At 40.3% G+C, this 23,413-nt stretch overlaps 3 protein-coding genes across 12 annotated transcripts in view; 1 reads left to right on the top strand and 2 right to left on the bottom strand.

Moving 5' to 3' along the window:
• The window catches only part of ralgapa1 (Ral GTPase activating protein catalytic subunit alpha 1), a 65,631-nt gene extending 63,489 nt beyond the window's left edge, over window positions 1–2,142 (bottom strand). For 3 of the 5 annotated variants that reach the window (XM_017426182.3, XM_017426180.3, XM_017426181.3), the window contains exon 1: window positions 1,745–2,141. In XM_017426182.3, coding sequence (XP_017281671.1) covers window positions 1,745–1,850 — 106 coding nt within the window. In that variant the 5' untranslated portion in view covers window positions 1,851–2,141. Of the gene's footprint in view, window positions 1–1,744 lie in introns of all 5 variants that reach the window. The other 2 variants (XM_017426179.3, XM_017426178.3) reach the window with 1 other exon arrangement.
• Window positions 2,143–2,471: 329 nt separating this feature from the next.
• brms1la (BRMS1 like transcriptional repressor a) lies at window positions 2,472–6,037 on the top strand. Of its 2 annotated transcripts, none has more exons than XM_017426108.3 (9): window positions 2,472–2,609; window positions 3,251–3,415; window positions 3,537–3,627; window positions 3,713–3,840; window positions 3,924–4,003; window positions 4,104–4,200; window positions 4,270–4,359; window positions 4,470–4,534; window positions 4,624–6,037. In XM_017426108.3, exons 2-9 carry the CDS (start codon window positions 3,277–3,279, stop codon window positions 4,723–4,725), a joined length of 792 nt encoding a protein of 263 aa, XP_017281597.1. In that variant the 5' UTR covers window positions 2,472–2,609; window positions 3,251–3,276; the 3' UTR covers window positions 4,726–6,037. The 2 variants fall into 2 exon arrangements, with proteins under 2 accessions (XP_017281597.1, XP_017281598.1); XM_017426109.3 differs by having other exon boundaries at window positions 2,478–2,633.
• A 1,268-nt stretch (window positions 6,038–7,305) lies between these two features.
• On the bottom strand, window positions 7,306–23,236 carry ctage5 (CTAGE family, member 5). 5 transcript variants are annotated; one of them, XM_017426193.3, is made up of 28 exons: window positions 23,011–23,236; window positions 22,752–22,885; window positions 22,013–22,099; window positions 18,217–21,850; window positions 17,894–18,082; window positions 17,584–17,660; window positions 15,004–15,135; window positions 14,650–14,671; window positions 14,377–14,465; window positions 14,029–14,100; window positions 13,751–13,861; window positions 13,588–13,659; window positions 13,359–13,463; window positions 13,062–13,184; window positions 12,786–12,962; window positions 12,552–12,642; window positions 12,071–12,138; window positions 11,910–11,980; window positions 11,728–11,829; window positions 11,534–11,630; window positions 11,296–11,363; window positions 11,122–11,207; window positions 10,721–10,834; window positions 10,054–10,203; window positions 8,775–8,930; window positions 8,648–8,700; window positions 8,391–8,568; window positions 7,306–8,304 (listed from the first exon to the last, which is right to left on the bottom strand). In XM_017426193.3, exons 1-28 carry the CDS (start codon window positions 23,129–23,131, stop codon window positions 8,120–8,122), a joined length of 6,564 nt encoding a protein of 2,187 aa, XP_017281682.2. In that variant the 5' UTR covers window positions 23,132–23,236; the 3' UTR covers window positions 7,306–8,119. The 5 variants fall into 5 exon arrangements, with proteins under 5 accessions (XP_017281682.2, XP_017281686.1, XP_017281683.2 ...); XM_017426197.3 differs by having other exon boundaries at window positions 21,565–21,850; window positions 23,011–23,224; XM_017426194.3 differs by lacking the exon at window positions 10,721–10,834.
• Window positions 23,237–23,413: the final 177 nt, after the last annotated feature.

The following is a 23,413-nucleotide window of genomic DNA, read 5'->3' on the forward strand; positions in this document are numbered from 1 at the left end:
CCTCCCTGACCGGAAATCATTACTACAAGTAAGCTCCGAACCCTTACAAGCAGCCTGTTTTCCTACGGTCGTTGAACTCACCCCGCTCTCCGTTTGTGTGCAGCCAAACCAGTCTCCCACCGCAGCTTCCCAACTGCGGAGGATTAGAACTGTCTGATCTCTGTCAATAAATTTTTGAACTCATACTCTGCTTCTCTGTGAGTTTCTGCATGTGGGCTCAGAAACTAAAACCCAGCATGACATTAACGTAGAATCACGGGTTTACGTTTGTGTCACTTTGGACCTCATCACTGGAGAGACAAAAGACATTCAGCTCTGTACAAATCAGAGAAAATACACTAAATATACATGCAAACACTCTCATTGAGAGGTGTTTCTGGGTTTGTTTAATTAAAGTTAAACTGTGTTACAGTGCCTGTCATTGTAGAGTTTAAGCTCAGTAATTTTCTCTTTTCACTTTCGAAATGACATTCAAACACAACTTTTACCAACACTGAATCACAAACTCTTGACCCACTCTGACTTCTAATAATAGAATTAAATTCCAACACCAAGATATCAGATTAAAAAACAGTATAACTATATTTAGGCAAAGGCCCTTTAGGAAATGTTTGGCTTTAATCTGTGTAAACTTTGTTCTGGATGAGCTTTTATTCATTAAAGTGGTGTTAAATCTATTTGATAGTGTTTCCTCATTTGTTTTTTATTAAATGGTGTCAAAGACAAGGGGGAGGACTGGAAATAAAGATCTGTTAAAGGTGTTTTAAACAAAAGCTGTTTTCATACCATAATAAGCTGCTGTTTTGCTCCACAGTGCTTCTGTTCTTGATGCGTTTGTCAGTGTCTGTGGTTGTTATCATAACTCTGAGTTCCCCATAGAGCACAGAAATGGGGGGAGGCACACCCATTTCATGCAAACATACACAAAAGCAGAGGAAGTGGAGCTACTGTACAGCAGGCAGAGAGGAAATACTTAAGACTATTTCCCCCTCTCCGCTCCCAGCCGCTCACACAAACACTCACACCTCCATCACTTATTCATAATACGAGCTCATCCTCTCGTTTCTCCCACATCGGATCCGCGTGAAGCGGCTGGGAAAAATAAAAAACAACACTGGAGGCTTGTCGCTCTTCAGGTTTTTGGACAGCTGTCAGGCACACCCCTGCAGAAATCACAGCAACCTGACTGACAGCATGAGGCTTCACACATCACTGTACACCTCTCCTCTGATTAAAGACCACTTTACCTTCAAAAACAAACAAGAAAAGACAAAAACATATGGCATAGCTTCAGCTGCACAAACTGGTTCTATTATCTTAATCGCTAATGTACTCATAATGTAAGTTACTGCTATTTTTGCAACTTTTTACATGTAAAAATACTCAATATTTTGACTTCTGTATTCCTGATTTGTAACTTATTGTCTGCATTTGTGACAAAACAATTCCCCTTCATGAGTAAATATATCCTGCAGTGATATAATCAATGAAATTAATGTTTATAAACTATAAAATTCACCCAATGTGACCCCACATCTTTTTCATGTTATTATAAAATCTGATTCGCTTCACAGCTTTAGTCTTCAAAAAGTTTTAAAGTGCTTTAAATGGACAACAAAATTGGTAAGCTCATAAGCAGAAATAACTGGAATTATAGGCGTATTTATTTAAACTGCAAGCAGATTTTCCAGATAGGCTTGAAAGGCTAACCTATTAGCTGCTCGTTAAAGGTGTTTCAACTCACCTATGATTATTCTGAGATGCTTGAGCCTCGTCAAAACGTCCTTCTTCGGATCCAACACTTTCTGTGTCGATTTTTTAACGTCCCCATGAGTTTTTTTGGAAAACATTCCTGAGGCAGGAGACGCGAGAATGCGACAGAAAGGAGAAGGGGCTAGGCTGCACAGCTGCTCGAACGCAGCCTCGGTCGGAGTTAAATCTTCAAACTGGAACCGAAATCCCGTTCGTCCTCGGTCATTTATCCACACCGCGCTGCAGGTTAGCAGCTCCCCGCTACGGCGACAAAAAAGTTCACGGGTAAAATCGGCTGCATACCGTTCAAACTAAAAACAAATACGTGCAGCGTAGCGGGGAAACAAATCCATCCATCGTAGCTCCCGCAGCCTGAAAGGCTAAACTAGCTGGTTAGCTGTCCACTAAGAAAACATCCTGGCAGGGAGAAAAAAAACACCACTCAAGATAAATTCAATACAAACACGTTTTAAAATACATCTAAACTGTATATGAATGCAGATAACCTTGTAAAATTATGCCATGCATTTATTTAATAAAACTGTAACATATTTTTGACATTTACGGTGAGTCCAGTTTATAGTTTTTAACATCCTTCCTTGACCGTTCTCGAATTCTCAGATTGTTTTGAACTATGGGTAGTGTAGTTTTAGTCTCGCGTGCCAGACCGTCGATGGTAGGATTTCAACGGCATAGAAAACTACAATTCCCAAAATAAATAAAAAGCGCCTTGCCGAGATTTGTTTTTAGCATAGCAGAGATAAACAGTGGACGAGGGAAAACGAGTTTATCTTTTTTCTGCGTTAAATTTGTCGTCGTTTAATCGTTCACGTAAACGTTCCGGTTCTTGCCACCTTGTGAGTTGGAATTTAAGCCTAAATGTAATAGTATTTTTGCATCAGTGTGTGAAAATTTATTGCTACTAACCATACTGACTTGCTAATATGCTAACAAATGCTAACTTTGTGTTGTCTTGAGCTGTTATTGTAGTTGAAATACTGAGTAAAAGATAAACTTTTCTTATTTTGTTAACTGGCTTTGGGTTTTATACATCTACTTATAAATTTTAATTAATATGTAGATTGTTACCAATGTTCGAGTTTTATTATTATTAACAATCTCAGTTTAAAAATAATTTTCATGATCCACAACAGAAAAAAACTGTAATAGAACATTGCGTATTATTTAGATAGATTTAGTGTCTTCTTTAAATCGTATACATGTGCATAGAATGTAATCACGTCTTTATTTTTCAGTACTCTCATCTACAGGTTTATTTCAAATTAGGCATAATAGGCTGAAAAAACCTAAGTAATACTGAGCATATATAGTAAACTGACTTTTTGATGCACAAGCAGAACCCCAGATTGTAAAGGTACTTTCAAACAAGCTTCTCTAACGTCTTAAAACAAAAGAAATCCAAGAATTACAATCTAAAGTTTGAACTGCTCTATGCAAAGATGCTTAAAGAGCCTAATTTAATTTTTCTGTGTAATAGCACTGCTCTGGAGGTGACTGGGTGTTATGCCGGTGCATCGTGACCGAGAAAAGAAGGAGAGTACCGCTGAGGAGATGGAGGTGGAGGAGCAGGAGCACGAAGCATCCAGCACAGAGGAGGAAGACTCTGAAACCTCCTCTGTGTCTGAGGATGGAGACAGTTCTGGTGAGAAACTCTGAAGATTCAGCAAATGAGGACAATTCTATTATATATTAAGGATTGACTTTTAAAAAGACAGTCATTATTAGTAAACTAATAGTTGTGTGTTTGGTCTTTTATGTTCCAGAAATGGATGAGGAGGACTGCGAGCGGAGGAGAACGGAGTGTCTGGACGAAATGTCTAACCTGGAGAAACAATTTAATGATCTCAAAGACCAGTGAGACTCACTCCGATTTATTTAAAGTTTGCTTTAACAAGTAGAAGTGAGTGAGATCTATAGTTACGTGTGTTACGGTGTGCAGGTTGTATCGAGAGCGGCTCAGTCAGGTGAACAGCAAGCTGGCAGAGGTGGAAGCTGGCCATGCTGCAGAATATCTTGAGCCTCTGGCGGTGCTGCTGGAGAACATGCAGGTCCGCACCAAGGTGGCAGGTAACTCGGGCACACAGACACACTCAGAAGGTTTTGCACACTTCCCTCGCACGGTTCACTCCTATACCTGTTGTCTTTGTCAGGAATCTACAGGGAGCTGTGTCTGGAGTCTGTTAAGAACAAGTATGATTGTGAAATCCAGGCTGCTTGCCAACACTGGGAGGTTGGAGACACACAGATTATCACAGCATCCTTATCCCTAACTAGATCAAGTTCCTCTTGAGTTACTGATTTTTTTATTGATATTTTGTGCCTGTGTTCAGAGTGAGAAGCTGCTGCTGTTTGATACAGTTCAGAACGAACTGGAGGAGAAGATTAGGAGACTTGAGGAGGACAGACACAGCATAGACATCACATCAGGTAACAGTGAATAAATTGTGTTTATTGTTGTATACTCATGCAGCTTCTTTAACACATTTGAATCTTCAGAGCTGTGGAACGATGAGTTGACGGGGAGGAAGAAAAGGCGTGATGCTTTAAGTCCAGATAAGAAGAGGAGACGACCTTCTGTGGTGTCTGATATCCTTCAGTCTCTGATTTTGCTTCTGTTGAGTAGTTTTACTGTTTTAGGAAAAAAGTCCTAAATGATGGAATCCAGATTTGTCCTCATTGTCCTTAACTTTGCTCACGTCCTTATATTGTCTATATGCTCCCAGACCTGGACATTCTGGAGGACTGGACAGCCATCAGAAAGGTGCCAGCCTGTCTGTTGATTTGTGTGCCGTGTTTGATGTATGCGAGCTCCTTTTAACTGTCACTTTTTGTGCACGTTTTACCCTTCAGGCCGTGGCCACGCTGGGTCCCCACAGAGGGAGATCCGACTCAGACGGCTGCTTGTTTCCCTTCAGATCCTCCGACAGAAACAGGCCGATTCTCAACTGCTGAAGCACACACAGTTGAAAACCCACGAGGACCTCAAACACACACACACACTTTGTATGCATGTGACCCACACTCTCCTGTACTCACATCTGACAGTGATCAGATCTCTGCCTTACTTCACGCACAACAAGGACTCTTCGATCTTTATTGATCCCTTCAGGTTGATATTGCTGCTTCTGGTTAGACTCAGGCTTTTATAAATGCAGGGTTTTCTAGTTTATTATCCAAACATCTCACTTCTTCCAACATTCAGAACCTTTCATGTTATAACTTTCATGCTAAACTTAGTTTTGAATCATTTATTTTGAGAGATTAACAATCCCAGAGCAGTGGAAGTAAAACTGCTGCTACGTCTGTCTTTACATTTAATGTTGACTTTTCAAACTGTATAGGACAAATATTTCCAGGTACTCAGTTTGACTCAAATGTTTTGTTCTTCCTTTAAAACCGCAGCTTCGTTTAAATCCGTTTTATTTGTTTACCTCCTATTAATCAACAACCAACAGGAATAAAGATGTCAGTTTTTATGTTAAAGCGATACAAATCGGTAAGATTTTGTGATAAACAGATGTTTTTAGCAGCGCTTCACGTTTTATAACTTCTCCTCCGTATTCACTAGTCTTTTATTATAAAAGTGATATGTTGCTGCTTTGTCAGTGTTTAATTCACCACCCATTAAAGAATCTTTTGGAAAGTTTAAACTTGAGGAAAAATTTGAGCGATCAAACCAGGAAGTTGCTGTTTTTTGTGTCAAGCAAGACGTCGATAAGTTGAGTCAAATTTTATAAAAATTTTTAGATCTGCAGGCTTGAGAAGCATGTCTTCTGTGCCATAAAGCTGTTAAATTCTTTATACTTTTTACGTCTTTTTGTTTGACAAATAATTTCAGTGTTATAATGGGTCAAAATGTGAGGTGGTTTATAGTTTGGTTTTGCTTTGAAGAGCTTCCAGTAACAAGAAAATGCACAAATTTGACAAAAAGAGGTATGCTGTCAAATAGTTCCTTCCCTCTAACTCTGTTGGTGACAGTAAGAGCATCAAAAACAGCTTTAAAAGGAAATGGTTTTCACTGTGTTTAAGCACATATTTGTTGTTTTTATTCTTCATCGACACATTTTTACTTTTTAAAAGATGAATCATATTAGATTTATTACTCATTAACATGCAATAACCTTCTTCCCCATCCCAAGAATAACTGTTTTTTATTTGTTTTACTGTTGTTTTCTGAGGAATCACTTCATAAATGTTATTTTTGACGGTTTAATGTTTTGTTAATTCTGCGGATGGGTTTTACAATTAAACGTTTTTTTTTTTTGTAAGTTTTGTGTCGTTTCTGACAAAACGCTGCCAGGTTGAGGAGAACTCGTTGGCGGATCAGATCAGAGCAGGAGAGGCGTGTTTACAGGTCGTCATCTTATTGATATGGATGAAATATTTAACAGCTTTCCACATCAGGGATTCCAGAGTAACAGGGCTTACAAGATAAAAATAAGAGGCAGAACCTGCTTAAAAACCACAATATGCTCAAAATATTACTGCTGAGGAAAGTATTGTCTTTAAACTCAGTAACAGTCAGTGATTAGTTAGCTGTGAAGAATAAATTATATAAAAACTGATTCTATCAGAGATATGATGTGGCAGATTCTTACACGCTGCAGCGACAAAAAGCTTTAGTTTTAGACTTTGAAACTATTGTCTTGTGTTTTAAAAGCTAAAAACATTCGACAGTTTTCACCTCAGGCACAACGAAAGCTGACCTGCTGGACGAGCGATTTCCCTCCCCCTGACTATAGAATCTAAGCCTCTTTCTGAAAACATTGTGGGTTTTGTAAAAACAGATGTTAAAACATTTTCTCCTAAAGTTGCTTTTTTTTTTTTAGTCGTAAAATCAGTTCAACAGAAACCCAAGTTTGCACTGAAGCACATTTTTGCCTGAAATGAGGTTTCTCAACCCTTCGTTTTAGTTTCCTCGTTCAGCGGCCGGCCTCAGAGTTACAGATCTGAAATGCAGGCGGGCCAGTCAAGCACCCAGATTCTTTCACAGACATGCTGGTTTTCGTAGATGCAGAATGTGGTTAGGCACTGTTGGCGAAAAGAAGAAACGTCATCTTTACCCATGAAGGCGTGGAACTGAATGATTTCCAAAGAGATCCCAAAATCTGAATTAGACACCACAGAACTGAGTAAAGATTTTACTGCAACCAGTTCTGTTCACCGTGGATGTGTTTCTGAGTCATTTTTTACAACAAATTTGTGTTTTCACTGACTGAGATACTAAAGAATGTAATTTATTATTATTTCTCAGCCTTTTCTCATAATTTCATTAGAATTCTCAAAGTCTTTTAAAGATATTTTGTTCCTTAAATATAAGTTTCTTATTGTAACATTTGAACCTCATGGTGACCCTTGAAGTTGCTGGGTAAATCACCTCTTCATGTTCTGCAGAAACCTGTTAATCACCCATTGATTCAAATCAGTTCTGCATAATATTTAAATAATATACACAGTGTTTAAACCTAATCACACACCACTGTCACGTTAGTTCTTGTGTCAACTTTTATAATGACATCAGTGAAATATGAAGACAGTTTTAAGAATCTTTATTATTTATGAATAATCACCTTTTTTTTTTTTTACAAAATTCACAGATGTCATCTGCAGCTCTCTCCTTTCAGCCCATTTAATTCATTTTAACTGTCAGGTGGATTTGCAGCTCGTCTTAGTGCAACACAAGCTGTCTGGAAGTCACTGTAACAGGGTTGGAGGGGGTGTTTCATTGTTGCTCATGGTTTAAAAGTCTGCTGAAGTTCACAGGGAGATCGGTGACACTGGATTAAATCTGGGAAAACACTCCTCTGAGGAATAAACTTTGTTCGTCCACAGAGTAAAAAACAAACAAAAAAAACACCTGATGAGATCAGATTTAAGTGTTGTCATAGACAGAGTAATCATGATACAAATGCTAAAACAGCATTTAAAAAAATACTATAGTGACAAAAGTGTTGGTACTACTTCAGGTGGAAATGGTGACATAACTTCATGTTTTCATCAAGCTTTTCAACACAAGATTTTCCTGCTTAGTTGAGCTGACAGGAAACTGTTTCTGGCCCAACGAGCCTGAAACTGTAGATGGAAGCTGCCACTAAGCGAGAGCCACATTTGCTGTTACCATGATCTCAAAACATCAGCTGGATGAAGCAGAAAAGAAGGACGGATGTGCTGGAAGGGAAACAACAGAATCAGAACAGCTTTGTAAACACTTCATTAAATCCCCTCCTGCTGAATAAATAGATGTTACAGAAACGGGGAAATCTGCCACCCCTCATCCACTGAGGTAAATCTGAACCAGGCAAGCATCGTCACAGTCTTGAGCAGAAACGGGGGGGCGGCGGGGGGGTCAAATGACGTCTTCAGGCGAAGGTCTGTTCTCCTCTGGTGACTGACTGTGTGGAGGGGAAGGGAGGGACTGCTGAGGGGGTGGGGGGCCATAAGGAGGCATGTTAGGATGAGGGCCTGGAGGAAGGAGGGGTCCACCAGGAGGGAGGCGAGGAGGGACCATCATTCCTGGAGGGGGGGGCCACACTGCAGAGACAAGAGGTTAAATGCACATGGATCCTATCTGAATATATAAATATTAAAATAAACTAAAAATGGTTAGAAATTCTTACTGGGCATCATGGGAGGAGCCCTCGGACCCCTGGGAGGGTAGAAGTCAGGAGGTGGTGGGGGTCCGTAAGGCGCTCTACGGGGAAAGGGACCATCCATAGGAACCATTGGGGGTCCAGGAGGAGGACCGCCCATCCTTAGATCTGATTCGGGGGGAGTCCTCTGATCACCAGGACCAGACTACAAACAGAAACACCTCTTTGAGCTCTGGCTGGATCCCAGATCTGCACAAGCAGAAACAAACATGTCTGCCACTCACCAGTCTGAGGTCCTGATCACCGGGTCCAAGACGGTTTTCTCTGAAGGAGCCGTCTGCATCCACAAACACTTAGTTCAGAAACAACACGTGCAGCTTCATTCCAAATGGTCTACATTCTCTGACTCACCTGTCATGTCTGCAGGGTGAGGAGGTCCTGGGGGGAGACCTCGTGGCTGCAGAGGACCAGGTGGGAGGGAGCCAGGAGGAGGCAAAAGGCCCAGAGCTGCTGGAGGAGGTGGGGGTCTCCTGAACATGGGAGCCCCCGGTTCTGGAAACATATAACCTGAGAGACAACACATAAGTTAGTCCAACAAACTCAAATCTATGGTGTGATGTTGACAAAACAGGAAGTTGTACAAACTGACTTTCTCTTTTAAAGACAGAGTAATAAATTATTAATTGAAACTTAAACCAAATGCTGGATTGGTTCCTCGAACCTGTTTTCTTTTTCACAACAAAGCCACATCCTTACATTACTGTAAATGTTTTCACAGATATCATTAAACTTTTTGTTTTTAGAGTGCTTGAACATCAATGTCACCCCCCTACATACTGAGTATTAATGATGCTGCGGTTACAAACAGCAGCCAACTGCACCAACACAGGGAAAATAAAAAAAACAAGTTTAAAGTTTGGTAATTACACTGAAGTCTCTAACGATACCCGTCCAGAGTCAAACTCTAAATGCACTGAAGACAATGCATGAACTTTCAACATGCTCGTTTTTGTGTTTTCATGCACAAAACACAGATGTCCTGTAGACTGTGACCTGTGGTCTGCTGTGGTGAACAGGTTATATCTGAACGTTTGCTGCTACCTAACGTGGATCAAACAAACCCAAACAAGCTCCTCTGCTCATGGGAGCTGCAGTCAGATTGGGAACCGTTGGTAAAAGAAGGAAACACTGAATAACAGCTCTGATTGCACTATGATTGGAACAGCTTCTCCTTTTTAAATGTCTGCTGTCAGTTTGGACAACAGAACCTGCAGTTATTGTTAGAACCTCATCTGTGGATTTACTGCTTTAAATCAATTTCTCAAGATGCACATGCACAGAGATTAATGTGACGGTGCAGCTGTACCACATCCCTCAGACTGCTAAAATACTCCAAATGTTTGCTTAGTTTGAAAGTTTATTCTTTCTTTCCTTCAAGAAAGAAAACCCTGTGTTTCACACAGAGCAGGATTTTTATTTTAAACATGGAAGCTTGTTGGAATGGTGTTCAATATATTTCCATTAAAAACTCATGTGCTTAGTTTTGGATTAAAATGATGAAACATTTAGGAATAAATATCTCAGTCCAGTTCTTGATTCGATCACAGCTGAGTTGGTGTTGCTCAGGCTGTCTGGGTATTTATCACAGATATTCGGAGTATTTTGTTTTTCTCTTGGACTTTACACACACCTGGGGGACCCAGAGGCCCAGGGGGTCCCGGTGGGGGACCCCTGCGGTCTCTCTCCCACGTGGGAGAGTTTGAGCCACTGTCTGAATGAGGACCTCCACTGCGCTCCATCTCTCCATGGCCACCTGGGGGCTCCACCGGACCACGAGAAACTGGGAAAGAAACGAGCGGCGAAAGCAAACGGTCCAAAAAGGAAAAAAAGAAAAGGTGTGTGTGTGTATCCATGTAAGAGACAAGGACAGAATGGGAGCGTCAAAAATAGAGGGAACCAGAAGACCAGAGGTTTGGGCCAGAATGAGAATAAGAAAAGAAGACAAAGAGGAAGAAGACAAAGAGGGTGTGAGGACGTTAAGTCAGTCAGACAGAACTGAGAAGCTTCAACTAATTCTTTATATATATTCTTGATTGCAGATAACGTGCCAGAATATCATGCCACAACATGCATCACCATGTACAGTTCGTCATGCAGTATTTATAGAGTTAATGATTAAGAATATATGATCTTAAATCATATATGTGCATTGTTATATATTATATGTGTATAGTGTTTTTTAGTATCTTTCTTCTTTATTTTATCTCACCCTTTCCTGTATTGAGCTGCAGTAACGTGCAAATTTCCCCATTGTGGGATCAATAAAATTTTATCTTATTTCTTTTTTGAGTTTTTACCTCTAGGAGACAGTCTGGCAGGAGGCCCATCCATTAATGTCGGAGGGGACAGAAAGGGTCTGGTTTCAGATGAGGGTCGACTGAGAGGAGAAGGACCGTACGGCGACCTCTCAGCTGCAACCAAGGAACATTTGTCAAGAAAACTTACAATTTTCACAACTTCACCCACTTCACTTTATCAGAAATCCCAACAGCACCATCTAAGAGTGATCATAGAAGCTTTAATCCACATTTTAGGTACAAAGCTAAAGTTTTTATTCAGGTATTCCACTGAATAAGGATAAAAAGACTGAAATTAGGGTGTTAATGTTTAGAACTCATTCTGTAAGTTTGTAAGTTGAATTAAATGAAACATCACGACTCCAGGCCTATTTATGAGTACATAGATGGGGAAAATTTACCTCGGAAAGGCAGTGGTCTAGCTAGGCTGTTCAAGGCGTAAGGATCTTTGTCGAGGGAGTCCAGCTTAAACTGTGTGTCTGTAATTCTGTAAACACACACACACACACACACACTTTGTCAGAATATAACAAGACAAACTAAAAGAGACACAAGAAACCTTCAGGATGTCATACTTCTGCCTGAGGAGGGAGTTCTCTCTCCTGATGTCTCCCAGGTCTCTCTCTGCCGCTCGAGCCGCCAGCTGCAAATATCAGAGTGACAACACGCTGAATTCAGAGAAATAACCACAGAAACAAAAGGGCTCAAACTACAGACACACAAACAGCAACTGGCATGTGTCGGGCTGCGCGCCGCAGCTGATCTCGGGGTGTTTTTCCTGTCAGAACTGATCTGTGGTGGAGTTTTACTAACCCAGTTATTATGAGCCTTTGTCTCATGCGATGATATCTGAGTCTGGTAGGACTGTTTGGTTTTCTCCAGCTCTTCCTCCATCTCTTCTGCTCGTTTCCTGAAACGCAGTAGAAGCAAAACGCTGTGTGAAGGAGGGGCATACATACCATATATGCTGTCAGTATACACTGAATATATTCACATGAAGCAGCTACCTGTAGTTATTCAGTTCTTCCAAAGCCATTGCAATGTTTTTGTCTGCTTTATTTAATTTCTCTTCCTTCTGGAGACGCTCCTTCTCCTCCACAGTCAGCATTCTATTAAAAAAAAAAACACACATCTCATCAGTTTACGTTACAGTCGATTTAAAAATGAAGGAATATTTATGAGTGCGCACCTGTGCAGCTTGAGCTCATTCTCCTGGTACATTTCGGTCATAATTTGGAGCTTCTGTTGTAACCGCTCAACCTGATCACATCAGTCAGTGTGATTAACACATGGAAAAAACAACACAGTAGAATTAATATGAGGCTGAGCTAACAATTTAAGGTTACTTACCTCATCTGAATAATGTTTAGAGTCAGACTGTAAAGCTAACTTCTCGTTCTCCAGCTCCTTAATGCTCACTTGAAGGGGAAAAAGAAACAATATAATATTAAAGAATATCTGTATCAAACATTTTATTGAAATATTTCACAAAAAAACGTTATCATCCTGTACGTTTACATTGACAGATTTAACCATAACACTTTACTTGTATCGACAAAAAGGCAGAGAAGGAGAAACACTTTTTTGACTGAAGTATTAGTGATGTAGAGTTTTGGTTGCTGGTTATATGTCCACTTTTTGTTGTAAGAATTACATCACAAACCAAAATAAAAACTTGTGGCATATTGGTACCACGTCGAGGGGAGGAATGGACAGCTTTACATCAGTGTATATTTTGTAAAAGCTGCATACTTTACTGGTTTGAAGTGCTGTAACAGAAATGATCTTTTTATCTGGTTATGGTAATGAGCTGAAAGCACCACTGACTTACCTTGCAGGTGTTCTTTAGCCTTAATCTCATCATTCAGTTTTGCAAATGCCCTGTCCTTATCTTCATCCACTGATTTGAGGTCTGCATTCAACTAATCAAAGTTACAGAAGTTAAACTCCAGAAATATTTCATAAATTACTGTACCACCACTGCAGAAAATGGCATTAGAAAAAATATTTAAAATTGAAGAAAATGTCTGCCACATTAAATGTTGTGGAGACTAATTATGTTTACCTTAGCAGCATAAATAAGTTTCTGCACTTTCTGGAGATGTGTGTCTGTTAAGTCTCCTCTTCCACTCTCATCTCCTTTCCGTGGAGTCCCGTTGGTCGTCTCGTCTCCCTCCTCACCTCCTTCTTCCTCCAGATCTGAATCCCAGCCTTTCATCCTCAGCAGCCTGTCTGTCAAGGACTGAAGACAGGAAAACAATCACAGTTCATGTCAGTTTGCAGTCTTCTCCTGTCGTTATCCAGACAGAAGCAACATAATGACTGGAGGAAGCAGTCGCACCGTTATGCGTTCATCCTTGTTGGCGACATCCTGCACCATCACGCTGTGGGCAACTTCACATCTCTGCATCTCTGCCTCCAACTCACTCACTCTCTCTGCCCATCCCTCCACCTGCTGCTTCAGCTGAGCAGAGAGAGAAAAATACAGATACAAAAGGAAAGAACCAAAAGATGACAGTTATTTGAATGAATTTTACTCAGGCTGCAGTTGTATAAACCAAACACGACTCAGCACAACTTTAAATTTCAACCACGTTAAATCACTTCCCTGACACCTTCTCTGTGTGCAGCATCTGACCTGAGTGTTGCTCTCCTGCAGCACTGTGTTCTCCTCTCGTGCTGTTTCCAGGTTCCCCTGCAGTCTGTCGCTGTTCATATTGTATATCTTCAGGGTTGTTTGTGCCTAGAGAGCAAACAGCAGCAACGTTTCATTGAAATAAAAAATAAATAAAAAGCAGCAGAAGAAAAAAAAGGGAAAACATGAGAAATCACAAAGACAACTGTTAAGAGGTAGAAAAGAACGGCACCTGCTCATCCTGGGACTGGAGATCTTTGGTTTCCTGTTCGAATGTTTTAATACTTTCCTCGAGCTCAGATATCTGAAAAATAAACCAAAATAATTGTCTCTAACAATTTTACATCACTACTAAACTTCTACAATATTTTAATAGTAACTGCGTGCGCTCCTACCCTTCTTTCTTGCTCCTTCCTATGTTCTCTTTGCTGCTCCAGCTGAGCCTTCAGGTGGTCCAGATCTCTCCCAAACTCCTCTTTAGTATCTTTCAGCTGTCTGACTTGAACCTGCCATAAACAAGAGAACAAAATGTGATCAAGCAAAACAACAAATAAAGGAACAAATGGCAAGTGTTTAAGAATCTAACAGCCTAAGGTAAAACACAAATTCTAAAAAAAATAATAAAACCACTCTGCTGTTTGAACTGATAAATGGATCTATTTAAGTATCTTACCTCTAATTGTTTTGTTTTTTGAGTCTGGGCCAAAACACCACCGTCTCTCAGTGAATTCTCCAGCTCATCATACTGAAAAACATAAAATATAAGTGATTCTCACAATAAAGCATTTATGACAGCCATAACATTCAGGTTTCACCAGGATTTCTTTTTATAATCATATGTTATGTAGAAGCAACAGCTTTTATTTAATGACAACACGACTAACTTTTGAGCTTTCTTTACCATTTAAAGGTGTGTAACGGGCTGTATAAACCTAATTTCAGATTTTCTGCCTCAGTGTGGGGAGAATAGTTGTGTCTGCAGCCAGCAGTTCATTAATTGAGTGGGATCCCAAGCACTAACCTCTTGTTGACACTGACTGAGAGTCTCAAGGACTTTACATTTTTCATCCAGCAGCTGTGTGATCTGTTGAGCCATCCACCGCTCCTTACCTGCAAAAAAAAACATCCAAACATTTTCAGATTTAGCTCAAAAAACTAAAGGTTGTCAAAATATTTTTTAACGTCAAAAAGATTTATTTTGTATCCCACTACCCGATGTTCATAGTTAGGTAAGCAGTGATGCATTATCATTTTATAAAGATGTGATAATACGGTATTCTTTGTGTGAACTTACTTCGATACATTCTGCTCTTGATCTGTGAAGAAATAGGAAAAAAAACAACAACAACAAAGTGGTAAATGTTTGATAAGGTCAGTGCAGTGATTTGGAGTTCAAACTTGAATAAATGCTAAATTATCTATATACAATAAGTATAAACCCTCTGTATTGTTGATGTAAATATTACAGATGCACCAATTATGAAACCCTTGTTCAATATTGATATTGAAAATAACAATTTGGCAGACTTTAGATAAAAGTTCCTTGCGTAAATAAATCTTGTCACTTTTAGGGGTCGCTACCATTAAGTGATGTCAGATGCTGTTCTCCTGATATATCTGTGAATTAATATTAAAACGATTCACTTACAGATCTGTAACATCTACAGGTGAACAACAGGAACGTCACCAGCACCACCAGGCCAGTGACGATAACTGGTTCCCATGGTACACCGTACAGGTCTGGACCTGGTCTCATGTCATCAGGCAGTGACGAAACAACCTGCAGGAAGAGAGAAAGAATAAAAAACAGTTTTGTACATAACTAGCTTTATAACCACGGTCATTAATATGAATACTAACTAGTTTCCAGGACATTTTGAAGGTTTATTGAATATTAGAGGTGGCATTGTGTCGCTTGTCCTTAACTTATAGATCATTTCTTAGTCGGAAAACTAGTATTAAAGCAGCTGGTGTTCAAAAATGACCACAAGGCTTTCTTGATCTTGTTCCCTCTTTGACAAACAGGAACTTGTTTACAAAGCAGTTACACTCACTGTTGACTAAACAGCTGTTTTGAGAGGTAATTACAATACTAATACGCTATTACCAAATGTGTCAACAACAGAGAACATTACCAAACACCTGCCACTTCCTCCTAGGGGTTAAAGCAACGCGAAGGATGAATAAAACCTAATTAAAAGATTAAAAAAACTGCACCGGCTAACTATGCTAATAGTCATAAACATGTTTGAAATACAACAACAACCTTGACAGCTGACCAGCAGCACTGTCAGAGCACACATATAGCCTAACCTCAGATTAAAAAATAACAATAAGTCGCAACAAGGACTAAAATATTGACGTGTTTTTGGTGACAGCCCGTTATTTCTGCTGTGATGGCTAAATGGGAAATGCTAACCAAACCCGCCACCTACATCTTTCACTTTCTCCACGGCGATACCGTAGAAAAACTCTGCCGTCGCCTGGAAGTCAGCCGCCTTGCTGGCCAACTGCTCACTTGTCGTATGTTCCCCCATGGCCAAATTATTTCATTTGGTCTAAAATTTAGTTTAAAAATATAAAAAAAATCTATGCTAATTGGAAAGTAGAATCCAGTCAGCCGGGTTAACGGCGATTTCAGGTCCTATTCACAACACCAACCCCCCGGAGTATACCATATTCTCCAGCACGTAGTGGGGAGCGATACGAATATTTAATATTTTCTGGAAATTAATAAAGGCAGTATGACAAATCAAAATTAAAATGAGATTAGAAAACATTTAGCGAGGTAACTATAAAGAAAAAACACACAGCATCTATATTTTATGTATCTTTATATGATCACAAAAATATTTCAAAACCCCCGCTGCTGTAAATGGTTTGATCGAAACGTCACCAATTGTAAGATGCCACACTGACACATCGGAGCGCTTTCAAAGTGACACCGAGGGAAACAAACAGGTGTCTACACAAAAAACATCCCTCTTTATCGACTAAAAATGTAATATTCCAAACAACTGACATAACCACAAGACATATATTCCGCGTAAGAGTTTTATTTACAACAATGTACACTCAGATATGCTCCCGGCTTTGATTTACAGCCGCTGATAAAGATTAAACCCTCTGGTGAAAACTTGAGTCAGTCAGACAACTTTAGTTCCCACCATGATTATAAACTTTAAACTCACCGAGCTGGCCACTCTTTCGTCCATATGAGCCTAGAGAATTTCTTTGCCCTTGAAAGCATGAAAAAGACTTGGCTCAGAGCCTAAAAGAAAAACCCCAAATGTGAGCGACAGTGTCGGAGCCGAGCCAGGCTGACAACTGACACGAAGGCAAAGCTGACTTCCAAAGGGGAGAGTAGGATCAACATGTCCCAGGTGTTGGTCTTAAAGAACCAAGACACTTTAAAATTTACACGTGTGCTGTAGACAGTATTACATTTGGATCTATAAGGTCTATAAAGCTTGCCATATGAATGTTTGTATTTATGTATGGGTTCAAAACTGGATTTATTGTACTTTATTACTGTCAAAGCGCCTCTTGTCATCCACATTTAACTTCTGCCTTTCTAAAGAGCCCAGTCTACTTTGACCAGTGTGCTGATTTATCCAAAGTACAATGCAGCTGCTTCTTTCTTGGGGTATTTCAAATAAGCCTTTATGCAAACATGTTTCATGGTGATGTCATTAAGTAAAGGACAAAAAGTCTAGACTAAAAGGAAAATGTTTCAGACAGCTTGCATACACTGTTTATTTTGTAGAGTCAACTGTGCAAAAGCTAATATGCTGTAGCAATGGGAACAATTGGAAAAGCTTAACTTTTATGCACAATGCAATACTGCAAGATTTCACACTCAGCTATGTGTTGTGAATGACTCTCAGCTACTACCACATCAAATTTTAGCTCAGTATCTGTAAATAGGCTGTGTTTAATCCATTTTTGTGTTTGCTAATGTTGATTAGCTGTGGCAGCCATTTTAAATTAAATGGACTCCAAAAATGAATCAGTTGTAGATGTACATTCAGTGATCGCTTTCTGAAAGTTTCATCACAATCTATCCAGGGGTTTATAAGATATTTTGGTAACAGACAAACAGAAGAATGCACACACACACAGACATGGGCAAAAACATGATCGCCCTTTTGCCTGCGGCGGTGGGCGATAAAAAGCTTTAATATAAACTGGTGTCAAATGTGAAACAAAGGACATTCTCAGCCCCTACCTTAAACCACGTGAGGATGTCCTTGTTGGAGTCTTCAATCCCCCAAAGAATGAAGTCCAAAGTTTGCTTCACTAACCCTGGAGTTACAGTCACAAATATAATCCTGATTAAAACTTACACATTCTCTATATGTCTCAGAGTTTTGTATTAAACAGATATCAAAAGTTTAATCTTGGTTTAATTTGGGATAGCAGAGTAAAACAACAAAAACAACGTCTTAATCGTGTCATGGTTGAGAGGTTGTTAAAAACTGAGAATGCTGCAGGTCAAGCAGGTTTTAAAATTCAATTAATACTTAAATCATGAATACCTTTGTTTTGTGATTCTGGCTGAGCATAAGGGAGGGATGCCCCCTCTTCTCGACCTCCTCTATCTCTTCTCTCCTCATCCACATATTTCTTCTCATTTTCTGGACCACTGCCTGCTGTCGTCTGCTCATCTCTGTGGTCGTCTTTCTTTCCTTTGCCTCGAGTCGAACATGTGGCGCAGCTGGACTCATCTACATTTGAGCAGGAGAATGTGTAAATGCACTCTGAAGACAAAACACAATCATGCCTGAACAGACAGGGTGATTTAGATCAGAAATATCATTATTATTAGCCATGAGAGCTTAAGCGATGTGGACAAAAATACCTTGATGTTTACTGACATCTGACACTCCTGTGCTGAAAGTGACTTTGATTGTTTTCAGTAACATTTCCAGTTTCTGAAGAGCAATGAACGTTCTGGTCTTTTCTTTGTCTTCCTGTGGTGTATCCGTGAGCCTCGTATGTGGAGCTACCAGCCTCTCCCCGTGGTGATCCAGAAGTCTTTTTATATCTGACAATATCGACTGATCAGCACTTGTAGTTACGGCCTCCGAACTAGCCAAAACGTAATCTAAAAACTGCAGCTTGTGTCGCCCAAACAGCTCCAACAAAACAGCCGTCTCGTCCCCGCTCATGTGGATGAGAAGGTTCTTGTAATGTTTGGTGAGGGGGTTTGTTTTGGAGGGTGTTTCTGTGGTTAAGGGAGCAGTAAGATGAATGTTTTCAGTAGAAGTAGGATGAGGCTGCTCTGAGGGGAGGACTGGATCAGTGGTGGAAGCCAGCTCCGGTTCAGAGACTTGTGATTGTGATGGCTCAGCTGTATTTGAGTTAATACTTTGTGTAGATTGTGTGGGTCCTGTAGATGCTGCGGTGGGTGTTTGAGAGAAAAAGCCAAACGTGTTTTTGAAAAGACCAAACGCTCCCCTGCTCTCGCTCTCAGTTGCTCCAGGTGGATGTGAGGACTCGGCAGGAGCTTCAGACTCAGTTCGCTCAGATGCTGGAATCTGACTTTCAACAGAGTCATAAACACGAGCTGAACGTTCAGCTCTTTCATAGTAGTTGGATTCACTTCCAAGTGTTGTACCATCAGTTTTCAGTATTTGCTCTTCGGAGACATCATTTGAGTCTTCAGGGACTTTTGTCTCCCTCTCTTCTATTTTGTCTTCAGCCATCCATGCAGCTGCTGCATCTGCTGAACTTGCTCCATCCTCAGAGCCAGGCCCATCTCCTACCTCCACTGCCTCCTCTGTGCCATCTTTAGGACAATTCAGATCTGAACACTCAGGCTGGTCGTTCTCCACATCCTTAATTTGCTGCTTTTCTGCAATCCCCTCCTCAGTCTTTTCCTCCTCTCCTTTCTCAAACTCTTCTTCCTCCTCTTCCTCCTCTTTCTCCTCTCTCTTCTCCTCTTCCACCTTTCGGCTTTCAGTCTGTTTTGTTGTTTCAGTGAACGATAACGCCAAGCTGTTATCATCCAGTGTCTCTTTTTTATTGCTTTCTACCACTGGCCTCATGCTGCCGTCCTGCATCTGTTTGCCTTCTTCCCTTTTCTCCTCAGACTCCTTTAATCTCTCCACTCTGGCTTCATTTTCTTGCTCTATTAACTCACTTACGTTTTTCTCTTCCTTCGTCAGCTCCTCCACCTCTTGCTGCTCCTCTTTGTTTACCTCCATCACCTCCTCTGTTTCCTCCATCTCTGACTCTTCATTTTCTTCCTCGTTTACATCTTTCTTCTTCTCCTTCTCTTTTTCTTCGAATTTCCTGTCCAGGTTCTTTTTCTCCATTTCACTTCTATCCTCTGCTCCCACCTGCCGTTCCTCTTCCTTTACCTCATTTACTTCCTGCTGCTTCTCCTCTTCCTTCCCCTCTGTTGTTATCTTCTTTCCCCCCTCTTCAATTTCTGTTTCAGGACTCAGAGTTGATTTTTCATTTAAAACTTCTTCCTCAAAGTCTGTCGTCTCCTTCTCAGTTTCTTCCTTTTTATCCTCCAAAGTTTCCTTTAAATTGTCAACATCACTGAGACTTTTTGGGACTTTTTCTTCCATCTGTGGAGACCCAGGTGGATGACTTATGTTTGGTATATTTGTGAGGATTAGTTCTCTGTCCTCATCTTCATACAGATTTTTAGAAACAGAATGCAAGGATCCAATATCCTGGTGGCTGCCCTCCAGTCCTAACTCTTCATGATCGCTCTCTGCCTCGACATTATCATCAGTTATAGCTGGTGTTGTTGAGCTGGCAGCATTTGCTTCTGCTATGGAAGGACTAAAACCTTCCTCCGCTGAGATATGCTCATTTTCCCCCTCAAGTAACGATGAGTGAAGCTGATTCTGCTCTTTGCTTTCCTCAGCATCCTCACCGATTTGACTCTCTTCAGTCGGAGTTGTGAACATTTCTTCATGAGATGAATTAGTTTCTTTAGACAGCTCTTCTTCATCATCGCTGCCTCTAAATTCATCTTTTACTGACACATCATTTGATTCGTCCAAGTTTGCATCTTCCTCTCTACCTTCAGATTGCTCCATGGACTTTGAAACTGTCTCTCCAAAACTGTGATCAGGGCCCAACCTGCTCTCAGATTGTGTTATCAAATCCTTAATGTTACTCGTAGTATTCATTTCATTTACTGCAGGTTCTCTCGTATCACTTTCTCTCACATTTCCTGTTGAATCGTGCATCTGATAAACGTCGCCTTTGTCTGTTTTATTATTTTCTAAATTGTTATACTCTTTCTCATCTGTTTGGGAAAAGCCGTTGACACTGGAAGACATTTCAACGACAGCCTGAGGTGAAACATCTTTGTGCTCAACCTTGAGTCCAGCTTCAACGTCTATGATATTGCTTTCCCTTCTGTCAGAATTATCTACATTATCATCTATAATATTATTATTATTACTGTCAGCTCTGCCTGGCTCTGTGGATGGGATGCTTGCAGGCTCTTCAGCTTGTGTTTCTTTGCCTTTTTCAGTCTTTACCTCACCTGTCAGTGGAGCCCGTGATCCATCAGTTTCCAAATTTTCTGATTCAGCTGTTTGTTCAAGGGATTTATCCTTTCTGATATCCTCAATGCTACCATCTTTATCGTTATCATCAGTATTATCATTCCCGTAACCTAATATGCCTCCAAACCCCATATCCATCCAAGAACCAGACGCCTCTCGCTCCTTCTTTTCTTCAGCTTCTCCTCCATGTTTTGTTTCTTCTCCTGGATCGTGTTTGTTCTGACCAAACCCCAGCCTGCTCGAAAGCCCACTGCCCAACCAACCTAAAGTCCCCATCTCTATCTTCTCCTCTTCGTGTAATTCACTGCCCTCCAGGTCCAGAGACATCCTCCTGCTCCGAAATGTCTCCACAGGTTCCGTTCCTTGCTCTCCGTTTTGCTCATTTTTTTCAGTGGCAGCTTTTGTCTCGCCTCCAAAGCCGAGCCACCCCGTCATGGCTGAGGCATACGACTCCTCTTTAAGTTTCACACTTTCCTCCACGTCATCTGATTTTCCATCTCCTTCAAAGCCCAGCCACCCCGTCACAGAAGACGTGAGTGAAGAAGCTGTGTGGGTATCTTTACTTTCAGCTTCCCTTGCGTATTCTTCCAGATTGCCAGATTGCTCCTCTTTAGAAAGACCTAACCATGTCATGGAAGAACCCAGCCAGGAGGAGGAGGAGGGAGACCCACCTTGTTCTTTCTGAGTTGCAGAAGCCTTGTGTGCTTCCTCATGAGCTTCAGCGGCATCACTGAGATTTTTGTTTTCTTCTTCGGCTTCTTGTGCTTCACCCTCCGTGGAGGCATTTGCAGACGTTGAAGGGCTGTCAGCATTTGTGTCTGGAGCATTTGGGTTAATCTGAATGGTTTCTGACTCCTGAGTTTGTACTTTTTCATTATCATCACGAACATCATCATCGTCCAGATAAGTGGTGTCAATAGGATATCCAGACTCATCCATACAGAAAAAGTCAGATTTCTGCAGAAAAAATGGACATAATGTATTATTGGAGGCAACTGAACAAATACAGTAGTAAATGCTTTATAAAGGTACTTTTTCATGATCACCTTACACTCTTTTTTTTTTTTACAAATAAAGTAATTTTTTAAAGTCTTGTAACTGAACAACTACTAAGTTTACCTGTGTTTTCACTACTATCTCTGTAGTTGCATAAACTTGTTCTTCCTGCACAGCATCTCTTGGGAAATAGCCAAACTGTTTGTCAATCTAAAAATACAACAAACTGAGTTACAAGAAGCAGACAACCACAAAGATTTAAAGAAGCAAAGAAGAGGTAAAGATTAGAGACCCAAATACAAACCCAATGATTCCCTTTACCTTGAATTGTGTGCTGTATGTTTGATGTGTATGACATTTATAGCTAAATCATGTTTGTGAAAAAGGATGACAAAGTAAAAGCTGGCACTGACATTAAAAACATGAAAAAATAAAATGTGCTTGTATTTATTCCTGAAATTATACACATTTCTAAGCTTAGTTGTCAATTATGTTAAGGGTCCCAAGTAGCTTAGACTATTTTTGACAAACATTTGATTGAAACACAAACATCTTACAGGAAATACAGTAAAATCATTTGGGTTTTGCTTCGACTCATTTATCTGCTTATAACTCAGCATAATTATACAGAACTATTATAGACATTTACCCAAGTCGGGTTTAAACAAGCATGCAACAGCTACAAAAACTACAGCTGTAAACATCAAATCATCACAACCACTCAGTTCTCTGAACCAAAGCTGTCTGTATTATAATTAGGACTTATCTCTTCGACTATAAGATAAGTGGCTGTGTGCATTAGTTAAGCACTGCAACAAATTTAGCATTGTATCAAGGAAAAAAAGGAAAATTTAATACATACACTGCCAGCCCAGAGGTCTTCCCTTTTCCCAGTAAGTTTGTGGTATACAAAAATGATGTTGCCACGTCTAAAGCTCAGGAAACGACAGTCCTTACCGTTGTGGTCCTTTACGGCCTTCGCTCGGCCCATCAGACCTGCACACACAAAAGTGAGGAAACAAAGACAAAAAAGATCATGAAAGTGACACATAGTCTGTAATTCCATTTCAAAAACAAAAACAACAACAACAACAAAACGTTGCAGAAGTGTTTGCTCTTACTTTCACACTCGGAATCTCCACAAATCTTGTAGTCAGACAACAGTCCCACATTCGAGCGAGGCAGAATCACAAAAACTGCACCCACAATCCACATGAATCTAAAACTCAGTGAAAAATCCATTTTTGGTGTTTTAACAAAAGCAAATCAAGAGAAAATGTCCATAACAAGGTTGAAATAAGTCCAGCCAGTTGTGCTGGCAAGTGGACATTGCCTCTATGCTGTTGCTGTCATGAAACCTCAATAGTAAATGAAAAAGCCCAGATAAGATACAGGCCAAGCAAGTAGATAATCATTAACATCCAAAACCTACTTGTAACACAAACTAACTGCTTTTTGGTCAGAGATTTTAATTCAGTTAAAAGATTTCACAAAAGACAACAAATTTTATTATTTATATTTCAC

Source organism: Kryptolebias marmoratus, linkage group LG10 (genome assembly GCF_001649575.2).
Source record: "Kryptolebias marmoratus isolate JLee-2015 linkage group LG10, ASM164957v2, whole genome shotgun sequence".
Taxonomy (NCBI): Eukaryota; Metazoa; Chordata; class Actinopteri; order Cyprinodontiformes; family Rivulidae; genus Kryptolebias; species Kryptolebias marmoratus.

Bases quoted from the DNA above. Each gene is read 5' to 3' on its own strand.
- brms1la (XM_017426108.3), top strand. From the start codon at position 3,277: ATGCCGGTGCATCGTGACCGAGAAAAGAAGGAGAGTACCGCTGAGGAG. The intron at 3,841-3,923 runs GTAACTCGGGCA...TGTCTTTGTCAG, and splicing joins GGTCCGCACCAAGGTGGCAG to GAATCTACAGGGAGCTGTGT. The intron at 4,535-4,623 runs GTGCCAGCCTGT...TTTACCCTTCAG, and splicing joins ACTGGACAGCCATCAGAAAG to GCCGTGGCCACGCTGGGTCC.
- ctage5 (XM_017426193.3), bottom strand. From the start codon at position 23,131: ATGGATTTTTCACTGAGTTTTAGATTCATGTGGATTGTGGGTGCAGTT. The intron at 22,100-22,751 runs GTATGTATTAAA...TTGTATTTTTAG, and splicing joins AAGACCTCTGGGCTGGCAGT to ATTGACAAACAGTTTGGCTA. The intron at 11,631-11,727 runs GTAGCTGCTTCA...ACTGCGTTTCAG, and splicing joins GAAGAACTGAATAACTACAG to GAAACGAGCAGAAGAGATGG.